Source organism: Ylistrum balloti, unplaced genomic scaffold (genome assembly GCF_031769215.1).
Source record: "Ylistrum balloti isolate Yb309-2 unplaced genomic scaffold, AGI_CSIRO_Ybal_v1 Utg370662, whole genome shotgun sequence".
In the NCBI taxonomy this organism is placed as follows: domain Eukaryota; kingdom Metazoa; phylum Mollusca; class Bivalvia; order Pectinida; family Pectinidae; genus Ylistrum; species Ylistrum balloti.
The window spans coordinates 30448-51610 of record NW_026782401.1 but is presented as its reverse complement, the minus strand read 5'-3'; the positions used below and the strand labels follow the sequence as shown (position 1 = coordinate 51610).

General features: G+C 36.3%; 1 protein-coding gene across 2 annotated transcripts in view; it reads left to right on the top strand.

The window, feature by feature from the left end:
- LOC132557348 (NGFI-A-binding protein 1-like) overlaps positions 1-20303 on the top strand; it is a 52360-nt gene extending 32057 nt beyond the window's left edge. For both annotated transcript variants that reach the window (XM_060221836.1, XM_060221839.1), the window contains exons 7-10: positions 7714-7847; positions 14326-14401; positions 15132-15348; positions 16939-20303. In XM_060221836.1, coding sequence (XP_060077819.1) covers positions 7714-7847; positions 14326-14401; positions 15132-15348; positions 16939-17348 — 837 coding nt within the window. In that variant the 3' untranslated portion in view covers positions 17349-20303. The remainder of the gene's footprint in view (positions 1-7713; positions 7848-14325; positions 14402-15131; positions 15349-16938) is intronic.
- The last annotated feature ends 860 nt before the right edge of the window (positions 20304-21163 follow it).

The window sequence follows — 21163 nt, the reverse complement described above, 5'->3', positions numbered from 1 at the left end:
CAAGCGTTTTGGTAAATAAATGACCCATGTAATCTTATGCTTGTCTCACCTGGTCTGAATGGCCAAGACAGCTTATGCTGTGGCATGATGTCTGTCTTTCGTTGTCTGTCCATCTTTCGTTGTCTGTCCGTCTTCTTCCCATGAACTAAAAGGCGCAACAAGTTGACCTTTACTCTCAACCATGGTCACAGTGATTGAATTTTTCGAAACATGTGCCAATGGTATACATGTTAATGTATTTATGATCAATGCCAACTCTATTTGTGCTGAACATTGAATACCTGGTGAGCAATGCAGGCCCATTGGGCCTCCTCTTGTCTTTTTCTGAAGGCTATATATTATACAAAATCTTATGACAAATGTTGTATCTTGTTTACTTCAAATACTTGATTAACTCTATGTAGTTTGACTGTAGATGACTTTATGCAGGGCAGTTCAATGTATAAGAAATGACAATTCAGTGATACTGCACTTTAAATATGGGTCCTAGCTGACAGAAATTTAAATAATTAATCAATATCAAAGTATAATAGGAGCTTGCCTATATCGTGCTAATACTATATTGTAATTATATATAACATAGGGTACAACCTGTGATGCATAACTGAGGTGATACACATCATGTTTCTCACGATTTTATTGCTAGATATAAAAAAAATTCTGTCGGTAGTAGGTTTTATGACTTCAGTTGCTTCAATGATTTTGTTTAATAGTGCAGAAACAAATTTAGACTGTTTTTTGTGCGTCTGGGATATTTTTTTCTGGTTCTGCTTCTTCCTTATCAAAGAAACCTCTATTCAAAGTGAATATAAACATTTTAAAATGTAGCTTTGTGCAGCCAAGTACATAGAAAATTGGAACAATTTGCACAATGAACTATCCCTGTGCCAGATTATCAAATGCTTCTTTTCATTTTCTAGATCTGTGACTTTCTTTTTCATTTTATGTATATCTGAAATTGAAAAATTGCTCATGGACTGTTTTCTTTCAAGAAAACTCCTACTTTTGATGGTCAGTCCTTTTTATTTCATTTTTCCAAAAGGGGGATGCAACAGTTCAGTCATTTAGAGCATTGGCCTATGTATTCTCTTATACTGGATGGGTAAATCCACACTTTTTCCAGGTGTGAGATTTCCTTGTCTCTTATACTGGACAGGTAAATCCACAATTTTTCCAGGTGTGAGATTTCCTTGTCTCTTACACTGGACAGGTAAATCCACACTTTTTCCAGGTGTGAGATTTCCTTGTCTCACCCTAGGGTTGAGACCAGCTACAAGTGCTCTTTGCATGTTGGGAAAACAGTTGAAGTGACATCACTGATGTGGAACTACTTTTATGAGGTCATACTATTATGCTAGTTTGTCTGCTATTGAAATCTTGTGTTATCCTTAAAACTAAAAATCCTATGTTATCATGAAGATTGAAACTCATCTTAGTCTGCAACTTATTATAAAATATTGATATGAAATATGGAGGGAATAAATTTGATTTGATGTGTAAGATTAAATCACGATGCCTGAAGTGTCACAGGCTCTTGAATCATTTCTATTCATACACTGCCCAAATGTTTTTGTTCACACACAATATGCTTTGTCATGCACTTGTACAACGAAAACAGAGTCAGAGAAAAATAATCATTTACCCTGTTCTGGTGAGATAGGGGGATCTAAACCCATGGAGATTAAGCTGTGAAACACTTGACAAGCATTGTATTAGACAACTTAATAATCTCTCCCCTTGGGTTGAGATCCCCTCAACCTAAAGAGGATGAAAGATTCAATTAATCTCAGGTTAAGACCTGAGGTGGGTAGTGCTTCCCACTTGAAGCAGTTTGTTTTTCTCAGGGAATTGAGAAATGATCTGGTCTTTGCTGATGTGTTTGTGTCCTTGGCAAGACATTTTACTCAAGTTTGATCTGAATGGTATGTTTACAGGCTTCCCTGATGCTTCCTTAGTGAGAAAGTTAAAAGCTACTATAGGGAGACTCAAAATGGCAATAAACCCAACTAACAAGCAAACTGAACAACAGTATAGATTTTACAAGAACTCATTTACAATGTATTCTTGTTTCTGTCAATGAATTCTGTTCTGATTTTAGCACACCTGTGGTTACTGTTATCGTTCTAATGTTTACGATTAATAAATTTTCTGTTTTCATCAAATAAATGCAATCAGTGAAAGTCAAACTTGAAATACCCTTTTTGACCTTAACAGTTGACTGACCTTGGCCTTGACAGATCCATATACTTTTCTTACCTTTAAGCTTTGTATGACTTTAAACTGTTGCGTTCCAACTTTAAACAATGACATTCTGATCTCAAAAGTATTTCCACAAATCTTGTCCTTATTCCACAGAAAACTGAAATGGAAACCTCAGAGTTAAAATTTTTTTTCAGGTTTCAGATGTTTGTTTGTTCTGGGTTTTACATCTTCGTAATTCAGTGTCATATGAAGACAGTGTCCATAGATAATGGAAGGACACTTGATAGTGCCATCACACAAATGACAGGACCTAGGCACCTGGTCATTAGGTGATGGGTAAACCAGTTCTTACAGTTGATTCAAGTCAAACATCAAGTGGAAAGCGGTGGTTACAATTACCTAGACTTAAGTTTATCTCTATCAGGGAAGAAAACCCACAATCATACTCATTTTGGAAGATGCTCAACAATTGAATGATAATTTTTATCAGTACCAGAATCATGTCCAGAGGTTTCTTTCTCCCTCCCATCTTTTTATCATTGGATTATATAGCACTGTGTTCCCTCTTCACATTTTGATTCATCATTACCATTTCTCTATTTGTATCCATATCTTTACAATAAGTCCTGGATATTTCTTTAGGATGGGTGTATATCGTTTAGCCCTGCATTACTTTTGTGTAGTAGATGTGGTTGATTAATATCACAACATACTACATGATGTTGAAGAAAATGGAATTAACATTGTATTATCATCTGAAGTTCTTAACATTCGACCATGCAAAAGTACTCATTATTTTACCAGTATCCTCGATATTCCAGGAGTTACAATCACTTTCGCTCTCTGCACCCCTGGAACATGCCATGGCAACATTGAAGGCACAAGCGAAATAATTTGATTGGTTCCAGGAGAAAAAAACTGACCAATCACAGGCTGATATGCTCCATTTGAAGATAACATAGGAGGAACCTCCAGCTTCAAAGCCATTTCAATATACCATTGCTGCCTCGAGATTCATTTGATGTACATGAAAAGAGCAAACTAGTCTTTTCGTTTTGTCCACAAGGTGTTGCACATGAAACAGTGAACTTTGCCATGACATGTTCCAGGGGTGCAGAGAGCGAAAGTGATCAAAATTCCTGAAGTATTAATGATGTTCTAACTCGTCTGTTCTTCAGGACATGCTTTCTGCATGTTATATTTTGCTGTAGATAAACAGTGACATGAATAGCATATCTTAAACATTTCTTCACAGTAAGATTCAAGACTTTAAAATTTTGAAGTTTGTCAAAACTTCAGTACAATCATTAATTGGACTGACCAGAGAATAGAGTATTGAATTTACTATTCACAAATACAAGGCGTCCAGGGATAATTGCTACCTGATGGTCTGTGACCATCCTCTGGTCACTCCAATACCCTGTATTCCTTAGACTATGGTGCTTAGGAGTTTGGCTTATCAAGGTTTTATTGTGATAGAAAACAACTATCAAGTTTATTGAAGATGTATAGAAGGATGACACACATGAATACCTAGAGTGATGATCCTGGGATCCAAAGTTTTCCTGTTGGTTTGGATACATTTATTTTTATGATTGTCACAGTGAAATGTTGTTAGGATATTTATCTCAAATACTCAACTTCAAAGTGATATTTTTGTGATTTTTAAAAGTGAAAGAGTCTCTTTGTATCAGAAATGATGTGGGGACTTAACATTCAAAATGTAAATATATTCCATAAAAAACATTATATAATACAAATCTTTCAGACTTTTAAATAAAAAAAAACCCATTTATGTTTGAGGCAGCAATTATATCAGGTTATGTCATCATGTACAGATGATTTTTTAAAATCCACTTTGTAGATTCGTAGTTGATAAAAGTGTAAAATTATGCTTGGTTAGCAGAGGGAGAACACAAAAAAATCTATACAAATTTTACAAGTTTTTGCTCTTTATTATTCAGAATACAATATCATTTTCTTTCTGAATTATTCCGTAAAACTGATTCTCGCTAAAGAGCATTTAGGAATTTGTATATGACATCAGAAATAAAAAGCCATGATAAACATCTGAATTTTTGTCAAATCATTTGATGTTGCTACAAATATAAACGAGAAATACTGCTGGTACGTTGATGGAGGTGTTCTTTAATAATATGCAATTTTATGGTCTAGTTGTAACTCGTCTGTTCTGTAGACAATTGTAGCTCGTCTGTTCTGTAGACAGTTGTAACTCATCTGTTCTGTAGACAATTGTAGCTCGTCTGTTCTGTAGACAATTGTAACTCGTCTGTTCTGTAGACAATTGTAGCTCGTCTGTTCTGTAGACAGTTGTAACTCGTCTGTTCTGTAGACAATTGTAGCTCGTCTGTTCTGTAGACAATTGTAGCTCGTCTGTTCTGTAGACAGTTGTAACTCGTCTGTTCTGTAGACAATTGTAACTCGTCTGTCCGGTAGACAGTTGTAACTCGTCTGTTCTGTAGACAGTTGTAACTCATTTGGTGCTACAATATTGCTGGTATAATGATGCAGTTATCAATGTGCAATTGTATACTTTGTAGTTGTAACAATAAGCCTGCAGACAGTTTAGCTCTTGGTCTGTAGACAGTTGTATTTCCTGTTCTGTAGACAGTTTAGCTCCTGGTCTGTAGACAGTTGTATTTCCTGTTCTGTAGACAGTTGTAACTCCTGGTCTGTAGACAGTTGTATTTCCTGGTCTGTAGACAGTTGTGACTCCTGTTCTGTAGACAGTTGTATTTCCTGGTCTGTAGATAGTTGTAACTACTGGTCTGTAGACAGTTGTAACTTCTGGTCTGTAGACAGCTGTAACTTCTGGTCTGTAGACAGTTGTATTTCCTGGTCTGTAGATAGTTGTAACTACTGGTCTGTAGACAGCTGTAACTTCTGGTCTGTAGACAGTTGTAACTTCTGGTCTGTAGACAGCTGTATATCCTGGTCTGTAGATAGTTGTAACTCCTTGGTATGCAAGATATATATGAGGGCAGGTTCTTCATCAATGTCGTTATAAGTTAGACCAAGGCATATTCTGTCTACTTGTATATTTTCCAGAGTTTTTCAAATCCTTACCAAAATTAAGAACCAGAGAGAAAGTTCTGTCTTGTATATGTATTGTTACTGTTAGTAAATTAACATACAGTAGGATAATATTGTAATTATTTCTTGATAATCTGCATAAAGCACTTTACAAATTTAAATTATGTATTAATTTCATTGCTGTACTAGGTATAATCACAGAGTCATTATGTTGACACTTTACATACCCGCATCATCAAATTGTATATCGGATACCTTCTATTGTTATTTTGACGATTTCTTTTGGTCTTGATCAATATTATAATTAAGAAGATTGAAATTAAATCCAAAATATTATGCTGGTTGTTACCAAAACAACAGATGTTGTCAGTGTATAAATGATTGTCATTAGGATGAAGAGATGTGATGCCGTGGGCTGTAATTATATCTGACTGTACTAGACTGCATTATTTTATTAAGAATAACAATAAACGCTGCTTCAGGAGGGAAAATGCTGAAGACTTATGGTTTATTCATGGGATGTAGATAATCTAGCAATAAAGAGAATTTAAGAATATTTTGAATATATTCATTATCTTTTATACAGACTGCATTGTTTATGAAATATCCATTTGTGACACTAGTCTTAAAAGTACAGATTTCCTTCAAATATCTGCTTTTTAGGGGCCTTGAAAATTGTTTAAATTGCATATGGGATATATGTGATAAGGTAGTACTGTAACACAAGATTAAGATAACACTGAAGTTGGGTGGGGGAATAACACTGAATACAAAGTGGGGTGGGGTAATAACACTGAATACAAAGTGGGGTGGAGTAATAACACTGAATACAAAGTGGGGTGGGGGAATAACACTGAATACAAAGTGGGGTGGGGGAATAACACTGAATACAAAGTGGGGTGGGGTAATAACACTGAATACAAAGTGGGGTGGAGTAATAACACTGAATACAAAGTGGGGTGGGGGAATAACACTGAATACAAAGTGGGGTGGGGAATAACACTGAATACAAAGTGGGGTGGGGGAATAACACTGAACACAAAGTGGGGTGGGGGAATAACACTGAATACAAAGTGGGGTGGGGGAATAACACTGAATACAAAGTGGGGTGGGGGAATAACACTGAATACAAAGTGGGGTGGGGTAATAACACTGAATACAAAGTGGGGTGGAGTAATAACACTGAATACAAAGTGGGGTGGGATAATAACACTGAATACAAAGTTGGGTGGGGGAATAACACTGAATACAAAGTGGGGTGGGGGAATAACACTGAATACAAAGTGGGGTGGGGGAATAACACTGAATACAGAGTTGGGTGGGGGAATAACACAAAATACAGAGTGGGTTGTGGGAATAACACTGAATACAGAGTGGGGTGGGGGAATAACACTGAATACAAAGTGGGGTGGGGGAATAACACTGAATACAAAGTGGGGTGGGATAATAACACTGAATACAAAGTTGGGTGGGGGAATAACACTGAATACAAAGTGGGGTGGGGGAATAACACTGAATACAAAGTGGGGTGGGGGAATAACACTGAATACAGAGTTGGGTGGGGGAATAACACTGAATACAGAGTGGGGTGGGGGAATATCACTGAATACAAAGTTGGTTGGGGGAATAACACTGAATACAAAGTGGGAAGGGGGAATAACACTGAATACAAAGTGGGGTGGGGTAATAACACTGAATACAAAGTGGGGTGGGGGAATAACACTGAATACAAAGTGGGGTGGGGGAATAACACTGAATACAAAGTGAGGTGGGGTAATAACACTGAATACAGAGTGAGGTAGGGGAATAACACTGAATACAAAGAGGGGTGGGGGAATAACACTGAATACAACATTGGAAGGGGGAATACAAAGGGGTTGGGGAAGGGTACTATTGTAGTTTTTTTCTCAATTTGTTCATCTGTTTAGGGACCTCACACATCTATAAAGCATCAGAAAATCAGGGTTGTAAGGTCAAGGTCATTTACTTTTGTAAGATAATCAGTGTTAGCACTCTGGAGGCCTTACTTCTTGAAGTATTGTCATTTATTTCCCATACTTTTAAAGCAGTAAATTATCTTGAACAAGTCTGAGTTTAACCAAACAGCACCATGTTTATAAACCATTACAGTGTAATTGCTAGCCAGTAGAGGACATGCAGTGCTCCATTGTAGGGATTTACCCATAGTTTCTTTATATTTACCAACTTCTGTTCTAGTGTACCAATGCTGCATAATCTACTGATACTGAAAGCAAACAATAACAAGTTAACTTGCTTTAAGATAACTGTCTCATAAAGTTTTAAGAGTTTCATTTAAAATTTTTGTCTGTAGTTCTATGATACTGTCTCATTAGTAAATGTCCGGAGTGTGTTAACTATTTCTGAAAATTCAATGGAGATAATATAAAATTGAAGTTGATCGTACTTGAAAACTATCATCAATTTTATCTTTTTCAGATCTCCGTGAATGAAGCATCGGCCCAGCTTTGTCGACATCGTGTATCGTTACTTACACGACGAGAAGATTTGTTTCCATTGGCTAGACAGATAGTGAAAAACAGTGGGTACCAGTACTCCAAGGGCCACTCCAGGTATAGAACCTGTTATACTGTCCACATACAGACTACAGAACCTGTTATACTGTCTACACACAGACTACAGAATCTGTTATACTGTCCACACACAGACTACAGAACTGTTATACTGTCCACACACACTACACACAGACTACAGAACCTGTTATACTGTCTACACACAGACTACAGAACCTGTTATACTGTCCACATACAGACTACAGAACCTGTTATACTGTCTACACTGTCTACACACAGACTACAGAACCTGTTATACTGTCCTACACTGTCTAAAAACAGACTACAGAATCTGTTATACTGTCCACACACAGACTACAGAACTGTTATACTGTCCACACACAGACTACAGAACTGTTATACTGTCCACACACACTACACACAGACTACAGAACCTGTTATACTGTCTACACACAGACTACATAACCTGTTATACTGTCCACATACAGACTACAGAACCTGTTATACTGTCTACACTGTCTACACACAGACTACAGAACCTGTTATACTGTCCTACACTGTCTGTTAAAAACAGACTACAGAATCTGTTATACTGTCTACACACACAGACTACAGAACTGTTATACTGTCCACACACAGTTATACACAGACTACAGAACTGTTATACTGTCCACACACACTACACACAGACTACAGAACCTGTTATACTGTCTACACACAGACTACAGAACATGATATACTGTCTACATACAGACTACAGAACCTGTTATACTGTCTACACTGTCTACACATAGACTACAGAACCTGTTATACTGTCTACATAAGACTACAGAACCTGTTATACTGTCCACACACAGACTACAGAACCTGTTATACTGTCTACACTGTCTACACACAGACTACAGAACATGATATACTGTCTACATACAGACTACAGAACATGATATACTGTCTACACTGTCTACACACACACTACAAAACCTGTTATACTGTCTACATACAGACTACAGAAACTGTTATACTGTCCACACACAGACTACAGAACCTGTTATACTGTCTACATACAGACTACAGAACCTGTTATACTGTCTACATACAGACTACAGAAACTGTTATACTGTCCACACACAGACTACAGAACCTGTTATACTGTCTACACACAGACTACAGAACCTGTTATACTGTCTACACTGTCTACACACAGACTACAGAACCTGTTATACTGTCTACACACAGACTACAGAACCTGTTATACTGTCCACACACAGACTACAGAACCTGTTATACTGTCTACATACAGACTACAGAACCTGTTATACTTTCTACACTGTCTACACACAGACTACAGAACATGATATACTGTCTACATACAGACTACAGAACCTGTTATACTGTCTACACTGTCTACACATAGACTACAGAACCTGTTATACTGTCTACATAAGACTACAGAACCTGTTATACTGTCCACACACAGACTACAGAACCTGTTATACTGTCTACACTGTCTACACACAGACTACAGAACATGATATACTGTCTACATACAGACTACAGAACCTGTTATACTGTCTACACTCAGACTACAGAACCTGTTATACTGTCTACACTGTCTACACACACTACAAAACCTGTTATACTGTCTACATACAGACTACAGAAACTGTTATACTGTCCACACACAGACTACAGAACCTGTTATACTGTCTACATACAGACTACAGAACCTGTTATACTGTCTACATACAGACTACAGAAACTGTTATACTGTCCACACACAGACTACAGAACCTGTTATACTGTCTACACACAGACTACAGAACCTGTTATACTGTCTACACTGTCTACACACAGACTACAGAACCTGTTATACTGTCTACACACAGACTACATAACCTGTTATACTGTCCACACACAGACTACAGAACCTGTTATACTGTCTACACACAGACTACAGAACCTGTTATACTGTCTACACACAGACTACATAACCTGTTACACTGTCCACACACAGACTACAGAACCTGTTATACTGTCTACACTGTCTACATACAGACTACAGAACCTGTTGTACTGTCTACACACAGACTACAGAACCTGTTATACTGTCCACACACAGACTACAGAACCTGTTATACTGTCCACACACAGACTACATAACCTGTTATACTGTCTACACACAGACTATAGAACCTGTGACACTGTCTACATACAGACTACAGAACCTGTTAAACTATCTACACACAGACTACAGAACCTGTTATACTGTCTACACACAGACTATAGAACCTGTGACACTGTCTACATACAGACTACAGAACCTGTTAAACTATCTACATACAGACTACAGAACCTGTTAAACTATCTACACACAGACTACAGAACCTGTTATACTGTCTACACACAGACTACAGAACCTGTTATACTGTCTACACACAGACTACAGAACCTGTTATACTGTCTACATACAGACTACAGAACCTGTTATACTGTCCACACACAGACTACTGAACATGTTATACTGTCTACACACAGACTACAGAATCTGTTGTACTGTCTATACTGTCTACACACAGATTACAGAACCTGTTACACTGTCCACACACAGACTACAGAACTGTTATACTGTCCACACACACTACACACAGACTACAGAACCTGTTATACTGTCTACACTGTCTACATACAGACTACAGAACCTGTTGTACTGTCTACACACAGACTACAGAACCTGTTATACTGTCCACACACAGACTACAGAACCTGTTATACTGTCCACACACAGACTACATAACCTGTTATACTGTCTACACACAGACTATAGAACCTGTGACACTGTCTACATACAGACTACAGAACCTGTTAAACTATCTACACACAGACTACAGAACCTGTTATACTGTCTACACACAGACTACAGAACCTGTTATACTGTCTACACACAGACTACAGAACCTGTTATACTGTCTACACACAGACTACAGAACCTGTTATACTGTCTACACTGTCTACACACAGACTACAGAACCTGTTATACTGTCTACACACAGACTACAGAACCTGTTATACTGTCTACACACAGACTACAGAACCTGTTATACTGTCTACACACAGACTACAGAACTTGTTATACTGTCTACACACAGACTACAGAACTTGTTATACTGTCTACACACAGACAACAGAACTTGTTATACTGTCTACACACAGACTACAGAACCTGTTATACTGTCTACACACAGACTACAGAACCTGTTATACTGTCTACACACAGACTACAGAACTTGTTATACTGTCTACACACAGACTACAGAACTTGTTATACTGTCTACACACAGACTACAGAACTTGTTATACTGTCTACACACAGACTACAGAACTTGTTATACTGTCTACACACAGACTACAGAACTTGTTATACTGTCTACACACAGACTACAGAACCTGTTATACTGTCTACACACAGACTACAGAACCTGTTATACTGTCTACACTGTATACACACAGACTACAGAACCTGTTATAATACTGTCTACACACAGACTACAGAACCTGTTATACTGTCTACACACAGACTACAGATCCTGTTATACTGTCTACACTGTCCACATACAGACTACAGAACCTGTTAAACTGTCCACACACAGACTACAGAACGTAAGGTGATATCTATCACTGGTTATAGGATGTAAGGTGATATCTATCACTGGTTATAGAACGTAAGTTGATATCTATCACTGGTTATAGAACGTAAGGTGATATCTATCAATGGTTATAGAACCTAAGTTGATATCTATCACTGGTTATAGAATGTAAGGTGATATCTAACACTGGTTATAGAACGTAAGGTGATATCTAACACTGGTTATAGAATGTAAGTTGATATCTATCACTGGTTATAGAACGTAAGGTGATATCCACAACCTGGCTACAGAATCTAAAGTGATCAGTAAGCCAATATCCTCTGCCAGGCATATTACCCTTGTTTTTGTCAGGCATACTTCATCATGGTTGTTTCTGTAATTTTCTTTGTGTATCTTTCTTAGATATCTGCAGAATTTGGATTATTAGGGCCCCGCATCGCGATGCGGGTGCCCTATAGTAATCACCTTGTCCGTCTGTCCGTTTCCCTGTCCGTCGATCCATATATCTGTCCATCTGTCCATTTTCATTGGATTTTGATGAAAGTTGCTTTCAATACTTGACACCTGTCCATATATTTCTTAATATTAAGAAACTCAATCATAAGGGGTAGGTATTATGCGGGGCCCTTCCTCGACATTGGTCTAGTTATTCCTACAGTCAGAGGACTAGACATAAAATGTTGATGTACTTTGAATCATGCGTGGTATTGACATTTTCACATTCATGATCATAGCTGATTTCACAACAGAAAATAGTAAAACAAAGTTCAAATACAAAGAAACTCTTAATTAATAAAAAATAGTTTCATTCATGAGATAAAAATGTAAGTTTAAGAGAAATTAACAAGAAATGAGAAATGCAGAATTATATATATATGTTTCTGTGATAAGTTCATGCACCTTTAACTACAGGGTATGTATTGTACAGATGACTGAAAACAAATAGCAACACTGAAGTGGTAGTTACTCAGTATGTTTTCACAATTCTGTAAATTACACCTTACTTAATTCTTTTAGTATATGTATGAAATTTAACCTGGAGGCCAAAATACTCGTACAGTACAAGTAAAATGTTTAATTCAAATCATGAGGTGTCAGTGGCTGTTGTCATAGTTGATGGTCTGTGAAATAAGCTTTGATACATCAAAAAGTTAGAGTTATAAAACTTTGATTCATAAAGGAGCAAATCACAGGTGTTATATAGGAATAAAATTTGGGACTGGGCAAAACATTTGATTCATAGGAGAGGAATTTTCAGATTTCTTATATTAAAGAGTAAAAACATAGAAAAGAAGAGATACCAAGGGAAAAAAATTCAGTTAAAAGGACAAACATTGGTGGAAGTGACGATCCTTCTGGGATCCATCAAAATGTGCAACCTTTTTGTCAATTTCGCAAGTACATTGTCTTGTTCATTGGATAAAAATGACAAATTACAGTGCTGTTTCTAATAGCTCTCATTTGTAATGAGATACTTCCAGAGGTAAATTTAGAAATAAATGCACATGACAGCAAGGAAGATAGGCTATTAAAAACATGTTTTTTTAATTAATCAGCAATTTTGTATGATTTTATAAGATGTAATATTAGATATCACAAATGAATGGTGAATGTTTCGAGTTGAGGAATTTAAAACTAGATATATGTAGCAACTGATATGAAACTTACAACAAACCAGTGACCATAGATATTACAAAAGAAACATTTGTGTATCATTTCCAGATGTTTGTTTCAAGTGCAAAGTGGCCACATCGTTGTCTTGAATTATTTTAATCAAAATGATAATATTACAATATAAAATTTTGAATCAGTTATTTTATTTCTTGCATGAAACAGCAGAGCGAATTATATATTACACAACGAGATTTCACTTAGAATACTGTCGTACAAAACAGAACCATCAAATAAATTAAAATATTCTTGAAGTTGAGGCCGTCCATTAGATTGTATGAGTATCGGATAGGTCCAGTCTCCTGTACCCCATATGTGTAATATTTTTCTTGCAATGAGCCCATGCTTGGTAATAAGCCTGCCTGTTTTTCTGTAAATTACAAACAAATGCTCTTCCATTGTTCTGTCATGACTTACTAATAAGTCCATGTGTCTGTTTACATGTTAAGCCCATTACATGATAAAGTTGGTATGTAATCTCCCCACGGTTCCATGCTTGGGTTTATTAATTTAACAGCATCAGAATTATAATGTTGTGATTATCCCCATTACAAGTATTATAATTGACATTTAGTTGTAAAGGGTATGGTAATGCTTATAATCTTGTTTATAGTGTAATAATTTACACAGGAATCGAACATTAATGGGCAATGTGTTTCTACTTGTTGTAATGTGATAGTCACATTGTGAAAGCAAAAATATCCAGAAGAACTGTTATCTTGGTAAAATCTACAATTAGATCTCGGTATTTATCAAATTTGCTGGTCATTAGCCAGCCAGCCTGGAATGACTGCAGTGGTTTTATTTCAGGTGTGATTTGTTACAAATAGAGCTTCAGATTACCAATCTTCATCGATTTCAAAACACATGCTTCTTTCTAATGAGGGAAGATTACTGGCTAATGTATTGTGATGTAAAATTTTGTAGCTATATGTCTGCCAATAGTGCTAATACCATTGTTAAGTTATTGTTGTATAATTATCAATTCTAGATATAGGTACTTTATAGCAAATAATTATGTTCATAAATCTGTATCATTATCTGAAAAAAATTAACAAAAAAGAAAAGAAAAAATTGTTTTGAGAAATAATTAAGAAATTATTTTTAAATAATTTGTTGCAGACAAAGATGGCATATTTCTGATATTAAAGACAGTCTGTGAAGAGGTGATTTTGTTTCATGTGCAAAATTTTATATTTCAGAGCATCCGATGTAGTTGTTCCTATGACGTCAGCCAAACGAACACGATTTGATCCTTTATATGTCAAGTTAGAAAAGGTATGTCAACGTTTCCCTTTACTGGTTAATCAGGCTGGAAGAACCACCACATAAGTTCCTGGCATGAGGGAACATCAATTGTCAATTGGTCAATTTGTTTCCTATAAATTGTGACTAGCTATGAACAATTTTGGCTATACTTGGTCAGAAGCATCCTTGGGGAAACTTTGTGTAAACAGTGGGACTGTGTTCCCCAGGATTAAAGGGGTATGACTCCTCTCCACTTATAAGAGATGAATGACTGAAATATGTTTTCAGTTTGGCGGAAGGGATTTTTTTTTAATCAAATCTGCTCTAAAACAGCCATTGCTTTTGGGAACGTGTTTTTATGTTAATGGAGGCTCTTTGGTAGGGAAATAGAGATACCAGTTGTTGATATTCCTCTACAGGAATGAAAGGGATTTTGACCAACCAACAACCCCTTTCCCATCAAGTAAGTTTTCATGTAGAAACATTGAATTTGGACACCCCCCTCCCCCCCCCCCCCCCCCCCCCCCGACAAGACCTAACTTTAGTTTCAAACTTTTATAGTATATTCCATTACCAGCTATCACCATGTGATTATATTCAATCATTGTTTACTAGCTTTGTGGGAACCAAGTAAATAAAGTTAATTTCATGGTTATGCTATGAAAGATATCAAGTTAACCCTAGGACTAAAAATTGATCAGTATTCTATGTTGTTCGGTATCTCTCCAGTAATAATGTGTGAAAAATTGGTTTGTTACAGGAGCGCATAACAAACTTGAGTCAGGAGTTGTTACTAATCACCCAGCGCCAGGACGACCTGAAGGCCCAGCTTCAGACTGCCAAGGAGTCTGGAGGTGTTGACTCTGAGGTCTACAGATCCCTACAATCTGAACTTGAACAAACCACAGTCCGCCAACTACAGCTTCTTTCTGAACAAAATGAGATTGTACAGAAACACAAACGTCTCTCGGAGGAAGGTAAGATTGTACAGAAACACAAACGTCTCTCGGAGGAAGGTAAGATTGTACAGAAACACAAATGTCTCTCGGAGGAAGGTAAGATTGTACAGAAACACAAATGTCTCATGCATGAGGGTAAGATTGTACAGAAACACAAATGTCTCTCGGAGGAAGGTAAGATTGTACAGAAACACAAACGTCTCTCAGAGGAGGGTAAGATTTACAGAAACACAAATGTCTCATGCATGAGGGTAAGATTTACAGAAATACAAATGTCTTATGCAGGAGGGTAAGATTTACAGAAATACAAATGTCTCATGCATGAGGGTAAGATTTACAGATTTACAAATGTCTCATGCAGGAGTGTAAGATTTACAGAAATACAAATATCTCATGCATGAGGATAAGATTTACAGAAACACTAATGTCTCATGCATGAGGGTAAGATTTACAGAAATACAAATGTCTTATGCAGGAGGGTGAGATTTACAGAAATACAAATGTCTCATGCATGAGGGTAAGATTTACAGATTTACAAATGTCTCATGCAGGAGTGTAAGATTTACAGAATTACAAATATCTCATGCATGAGGATAAGATTTACAGAAACACTAATGTCTCATGCATGAGGGTAAGATTTACAGAAACACAAATGTCTCATGCAGGAGGGTAAGATTTACAGAAATACAAATGTCTCTTGTATGGACATAGAGCTTTGTCATCACTTAGACATTCACCAACATTCCCAGCTGGCGTGGCATTTTGAGGAATCATGAATTGTGCTCAGTAGATTTGACTGTCAGTCCACATATTCTGTTCCTCGTTCAAAAACCATTCAAGATAAGTACCAACAATTGGATATACATATTAAACTGGATTGCAGTTGTGCTTTTTGCAATTAAGATTTCATTTGGGATGTTTTTCTTATACCATCGAAACAAATAATCGAGCATAAAAAACAATTCAAGCTTTTTCAGGCTTATCCCAACACAATAACTGGTTTTCTTTCTACAAAACAAATATATAAAATTCACGATTTCTTTACTTTTCTTCGCTACAACTATACAAAACAATAATTAAAACAAATGTGTTCAAGCAAAAAGTCTTTTGATGATTAGAATATGATGCAAGGGAGATAACTGCCATCCCTTAGCATTTTGTGATTTTACAGAAAAATACAACACCTATTAATATCCATGATATGTACAAATAAAACCTTTCTCCAAGAAAAAATAAGGTTTAAAGTGTAAAATTCTGGGCACATCACAATGATGTCTTGTTATTCCATTAGTGACAAATGGAATTTCTTCAGGTCAAACCATGACCAGTTTCATTTCAAAGAGGTTTGGCTTTGTAAAATTCCATAAAGATTAGTATTGATTTCAAACCCCTGTGTAAAGTGAGGTTGGTAGGATGGAGGGTACAAGATGATCAGGGTATATATATGCCAACTGTGGTGACAGGTAGAAACTCATGTGAGATCATTGATATGTAACTTACTGCAATTGATCAGTACCTAGGTATTTTATATGGTAATCCAGAATAAAGAAAAAATTGGTTTTTTTCATTTTTTATGTAACATACACAATTTTGATTTGTGATCCACAGATTTACAAAGTGGAAGTTCCTCGCCAAGGGAAGATAATTCTGGAGACATGGATGAGTTTAATTTGATGGTGCGGTCCCAATTGTACACAACACAGATACCAGGAGGCTTGATGCAGGACACTTTATTTGATGAAGGCTTACGTATCGCACAGCAGTATGGCATGGCCGACTTTGCACAGGAACTGAAACAGATGCATCCAGTGGAGGATTCGAGTGAAAGTGGGGAGGGGGATGGGAATACCAATGGTGTCAAACCTACAGAGAATGGAAAGTCCCCGAAAAACAATGGTGACAGTGTTTCAACTGTAGATAAGCCAAAACTGTTACCAATCAAACTGGCCACAACCAATGGCACAGATTTTACAGTGAAAACTGAGCCAGTCGATTCCGTGGAAGTGAACGGCAGTTGATACATGATATTATAAAGTGTTACAATTTTATAACTATTTACATGACCCAAATTATTTCAACATTCCTATATTTTAGTTTAAAATGGATTGAGAAGAGGTGTGACTGGAACTTTCCACAGGCTAGTAGTTGTTAGTGTATGTTATAAATACTTTAATATATGATGTATGACAGAATGACTTCAGATTTTTATGATTTAAATGTGCATGTGAAAAAGGTTTTGTTATGTGATAAATTTTGTAAAAAGTAGGAAAAGGAGCTCAAAGCTACTTGGTTTGGTGACAACAAGTGTAAATCGTGTGACAGTAGGGCCATGAAATAGTACCACATTCGTCTTTCACCTAAGCAACCAGGGTTGAATTCCTAGATCGATTGGGACAAATTTTGGGAGTCATCTGTCTACTATGTGGATTCTCCCGTTGTAAGAACCCTGACATTGGCCAACAAAAGTGATATATATAAGCAGATGGCTTGTTTGGCATGTGTTGTAAATGAATGTCGTGAAAGAATAGTAACTCTTAGAGTTTATGTGGGAATACTGCCCTTTTTGATTACATTTGTTGAATACCAGTATGTGTACAGAGACTGCCTTTTCGTTTTTTGTGTTTGAATGGAGAAAATGCCTGTAGTTATCAATGTAAATCCATATAGACTGTGGGTTGTGTGGCTTCTATTAGAATGACCAAGTGCTTGTACTGTAGATGTAAGAATATATGTGGAGCTTTCCCTTTTATGTTGTATCACTTCCAACATTACCATATATAGGATTATAGAAATGTCCTACTGTCGTCCTTGTTGGCCTCCTAGTACATTTCTGCTTTGGCAGACAAATTGTACTGCTTCAGCAGATTTTACTGAACTTGATGCACCTACACACTACACAATAGACAACAGTTTTTAAAAAAAGGTATTTATCGTACTCACCATTTTGTGCAAAGAAATACAAAATGTGATGAAATCAGAGGACATCTGTAATGTGTATCCTTATAGTATGAAGGACCAGGGGCCTGTTTACTATGTAGACAAACTTATTTGCGGTAACTTTGAAAAACTATCTGGGCATAAATCGAGACAGATCTACAAATATTAATACAGGCCTTAAAAGGCTTAGTTGAAGCTTGTCAGAAAGTAAAATAAGACCTGTAATCGATTACAGATTAATATTTGAAGTATAATAGCAATGTATTTTGGAAGAAATTGTGCCCATGCCTGCAGTAGGTCTGCCCTTACTTCATAGACAAACAACCTGGTCCATCAAGTCAAACCAATGAACAAATATGGCCCATGTGAAAGTGCATCAAGACAGATGAATTAGTTACATCATTGTTGGTTTTACAATTGTTGTTAGTTATACTGTTCTTGCATTTACCTATTCAGTTAAAGCTCCGTGGGTTAAACATACGAGTTCTGTATCACGCTTTTTGGATGGCATTGAAATAATATCTGAACAGTGCTAGATATATTGTTGGGATTACACTTCATTTTTTAAGTCAATATTTAATTTAATTCTGTTAATTCAACAGAAACATTGGAGGCATCATTACTAGAACAAATATTTCAAAACACAACTGGAGAATTCAGACCAAGAAGTGAGTTTTCAGTGGTAGCTTGATGGAGTTTTCATACATTTCCATTCATGTGTCTGTAATTATGGTAGAATCTGTTATGGAAACTGTATATTTGGTTATCTGTATGTCCGTGTATGATGGTATGTTTACAGCTGTTTGTATCATTATATGAAAGTGATTCAAAACATGAACCAGTGTCTGCATGTTAGGTTGGATTAAAAGGACATAAATGGGAATACTTTCAGAAAAGTCATTATACTAGAAAACTGCATAAAGATGCTTGTAGCACCAATTATATTGCGGGAAAGATTTATATATTCCAGGAGCCAAATGTTAGTATATTCCAGGAACCAGATGTTTGTATGTTCTTTGAGCCAGATGTTGGGATATTCCAGGAGCCAGATGTTAGTATGTTTGTGAAGCCAGTAATTCTTTGTTGTAAAATGTGTTGTACAGGCGCAAAAATATCTACATAGAATTTTGATACCAATACTTACCAGTCTTGGTACTATTATTGTTAGGAGCTTGTCCTTATTTGGCCCCAGATCTGCATTGTGCTGTTCTTCTTCTCTACACCAGGTGTCAAGAGAAGTCTTCAGTATACCTATGTTTACTTTCTATGTATTTCATACTTGTCCAATTTTTAAAAATTATCATAGGGGAAATTTAACATAATGCTAATTCATAATTGAATTGTGTGTATATACACCTTCCGGTAAGGAAATAACACCTGAAAATGGCATCTTTTGGGTCGTTCATTCAATCAAATCATTAAATCTCAGAAAAGGAGAATAGTTATGCAAGTTCTGTGTTTGAAAATAGCAAAATAAGGGGTCCAGAATCAAGTTGCTTTTCTGAATGGAGAATGTTTGCAAGTATGGTATTTATAATGCTTCTGAAGGAAGAGCATATAGTCGCTGCTTTGTTTGTTCCTCCATCCGTCTGTCTGTCCATTCGTTCGTCCGTGCCTCTGTCTGTCCATCATAATTTTGTCTGGAGCATATCACAAAAACTATAAGATCTATCAATATGAAACTTTGTAGGTAGATCAATCTTGAAAACGAGAATTGCAGTGTACTAGAACCATAACTCTCTTTTGCATAATCTAGGAGTTATTGCCATTTATTTTTCATATTTAGATTTTGTCAAAATTAGCTCTTTAGGTACTAGTTTTTATCTGGGGAGCATCCATCAGTTCTGTCGATTCTCTTGTTAGTTTGTTAAACAGTTTCAGTCTAGAATGGTAAAGTTTGTTAAACAGTTTCCTGGAGTTTCAGTCTAGAATGGTAAAGTTTGTTAAACAGTTTCAGGGAGTTTCAGTCTAGAATGGTAAAGTTTGTTAAACAGTTTCAGGGAGTTTCAGTCTAGAATAGTAAAGTTTGTTAAACAGTTTCAGGGAGTTTCAGAAGAATGGTAAAGTTTGTTAAACAGTTTCAGGGAGTTTCAGTCTAGAATGGTAAAGTTTGTTAAACAGTTTCAGGGAGTTTCAGTCTAGAATAGTAAAGTTTGTTAAACAGTTTCAGGGAGTTTCAGTCTAGAATGGTAAAGTTTGTTAAACAGTTTCAGGGAGTTTCAGTCTAGAATGGTAAAGTTTGTTAAACAGTTTCAGGGAGTTTCAGTCTAGAATAGTAAAGTTTGTTAAACAGTTTCAGGGAGTTTCAGTCTAGAATAGTAAAGTTTGTTAAACAGTTTCAGGGAGTTTCAGGTTTGTTAGTTTCAGTTTCTCTAGAATAGTAAAGTTTGTTAAACAGTTTCAGGGAGTTTCAGTCTAGTAAAGTTTGTTAAACAGTTTCAGGGAGTTTCAGTCTAGAATAGTAAAGTTTGTTAAACAGTTTCCTGGAGTTTCAGTCTAGAATGGTAAAGTTTGTTAAACAGTTTCAGGGAGTTTCAGTCTAGAATAGTAAAGTTTGTTAAACAGTTTCCTGGAGTTTCAGTCTAGAATGGTAAAGTTTGTTAAACAGTTTCCTGGAGTTTCAGTCTAGAATGGTAAAGTTTGTTAAACAGTTTCCTGGAGAATGGTAAAGTTTGTTAAACAGTTTCAGGGAGTTTCAGTCTAGAGTTTGTTAAACAGTTTCTAGAATGGTAAAGTTTGTTAAACAGTTTCCTGGAGTTTCAGTCTAGAATGGTAAAGTTTGTTAAACAGTTTCAGGGAGTTTCAGTCTAGAATGGTAAAGTTTGTTAAACAGTTTCCTGGAGTTTCAGTCTAGAATAGTAAAGTTTGTTAAACAGTTTCAGGGAGTTTCAGTCTA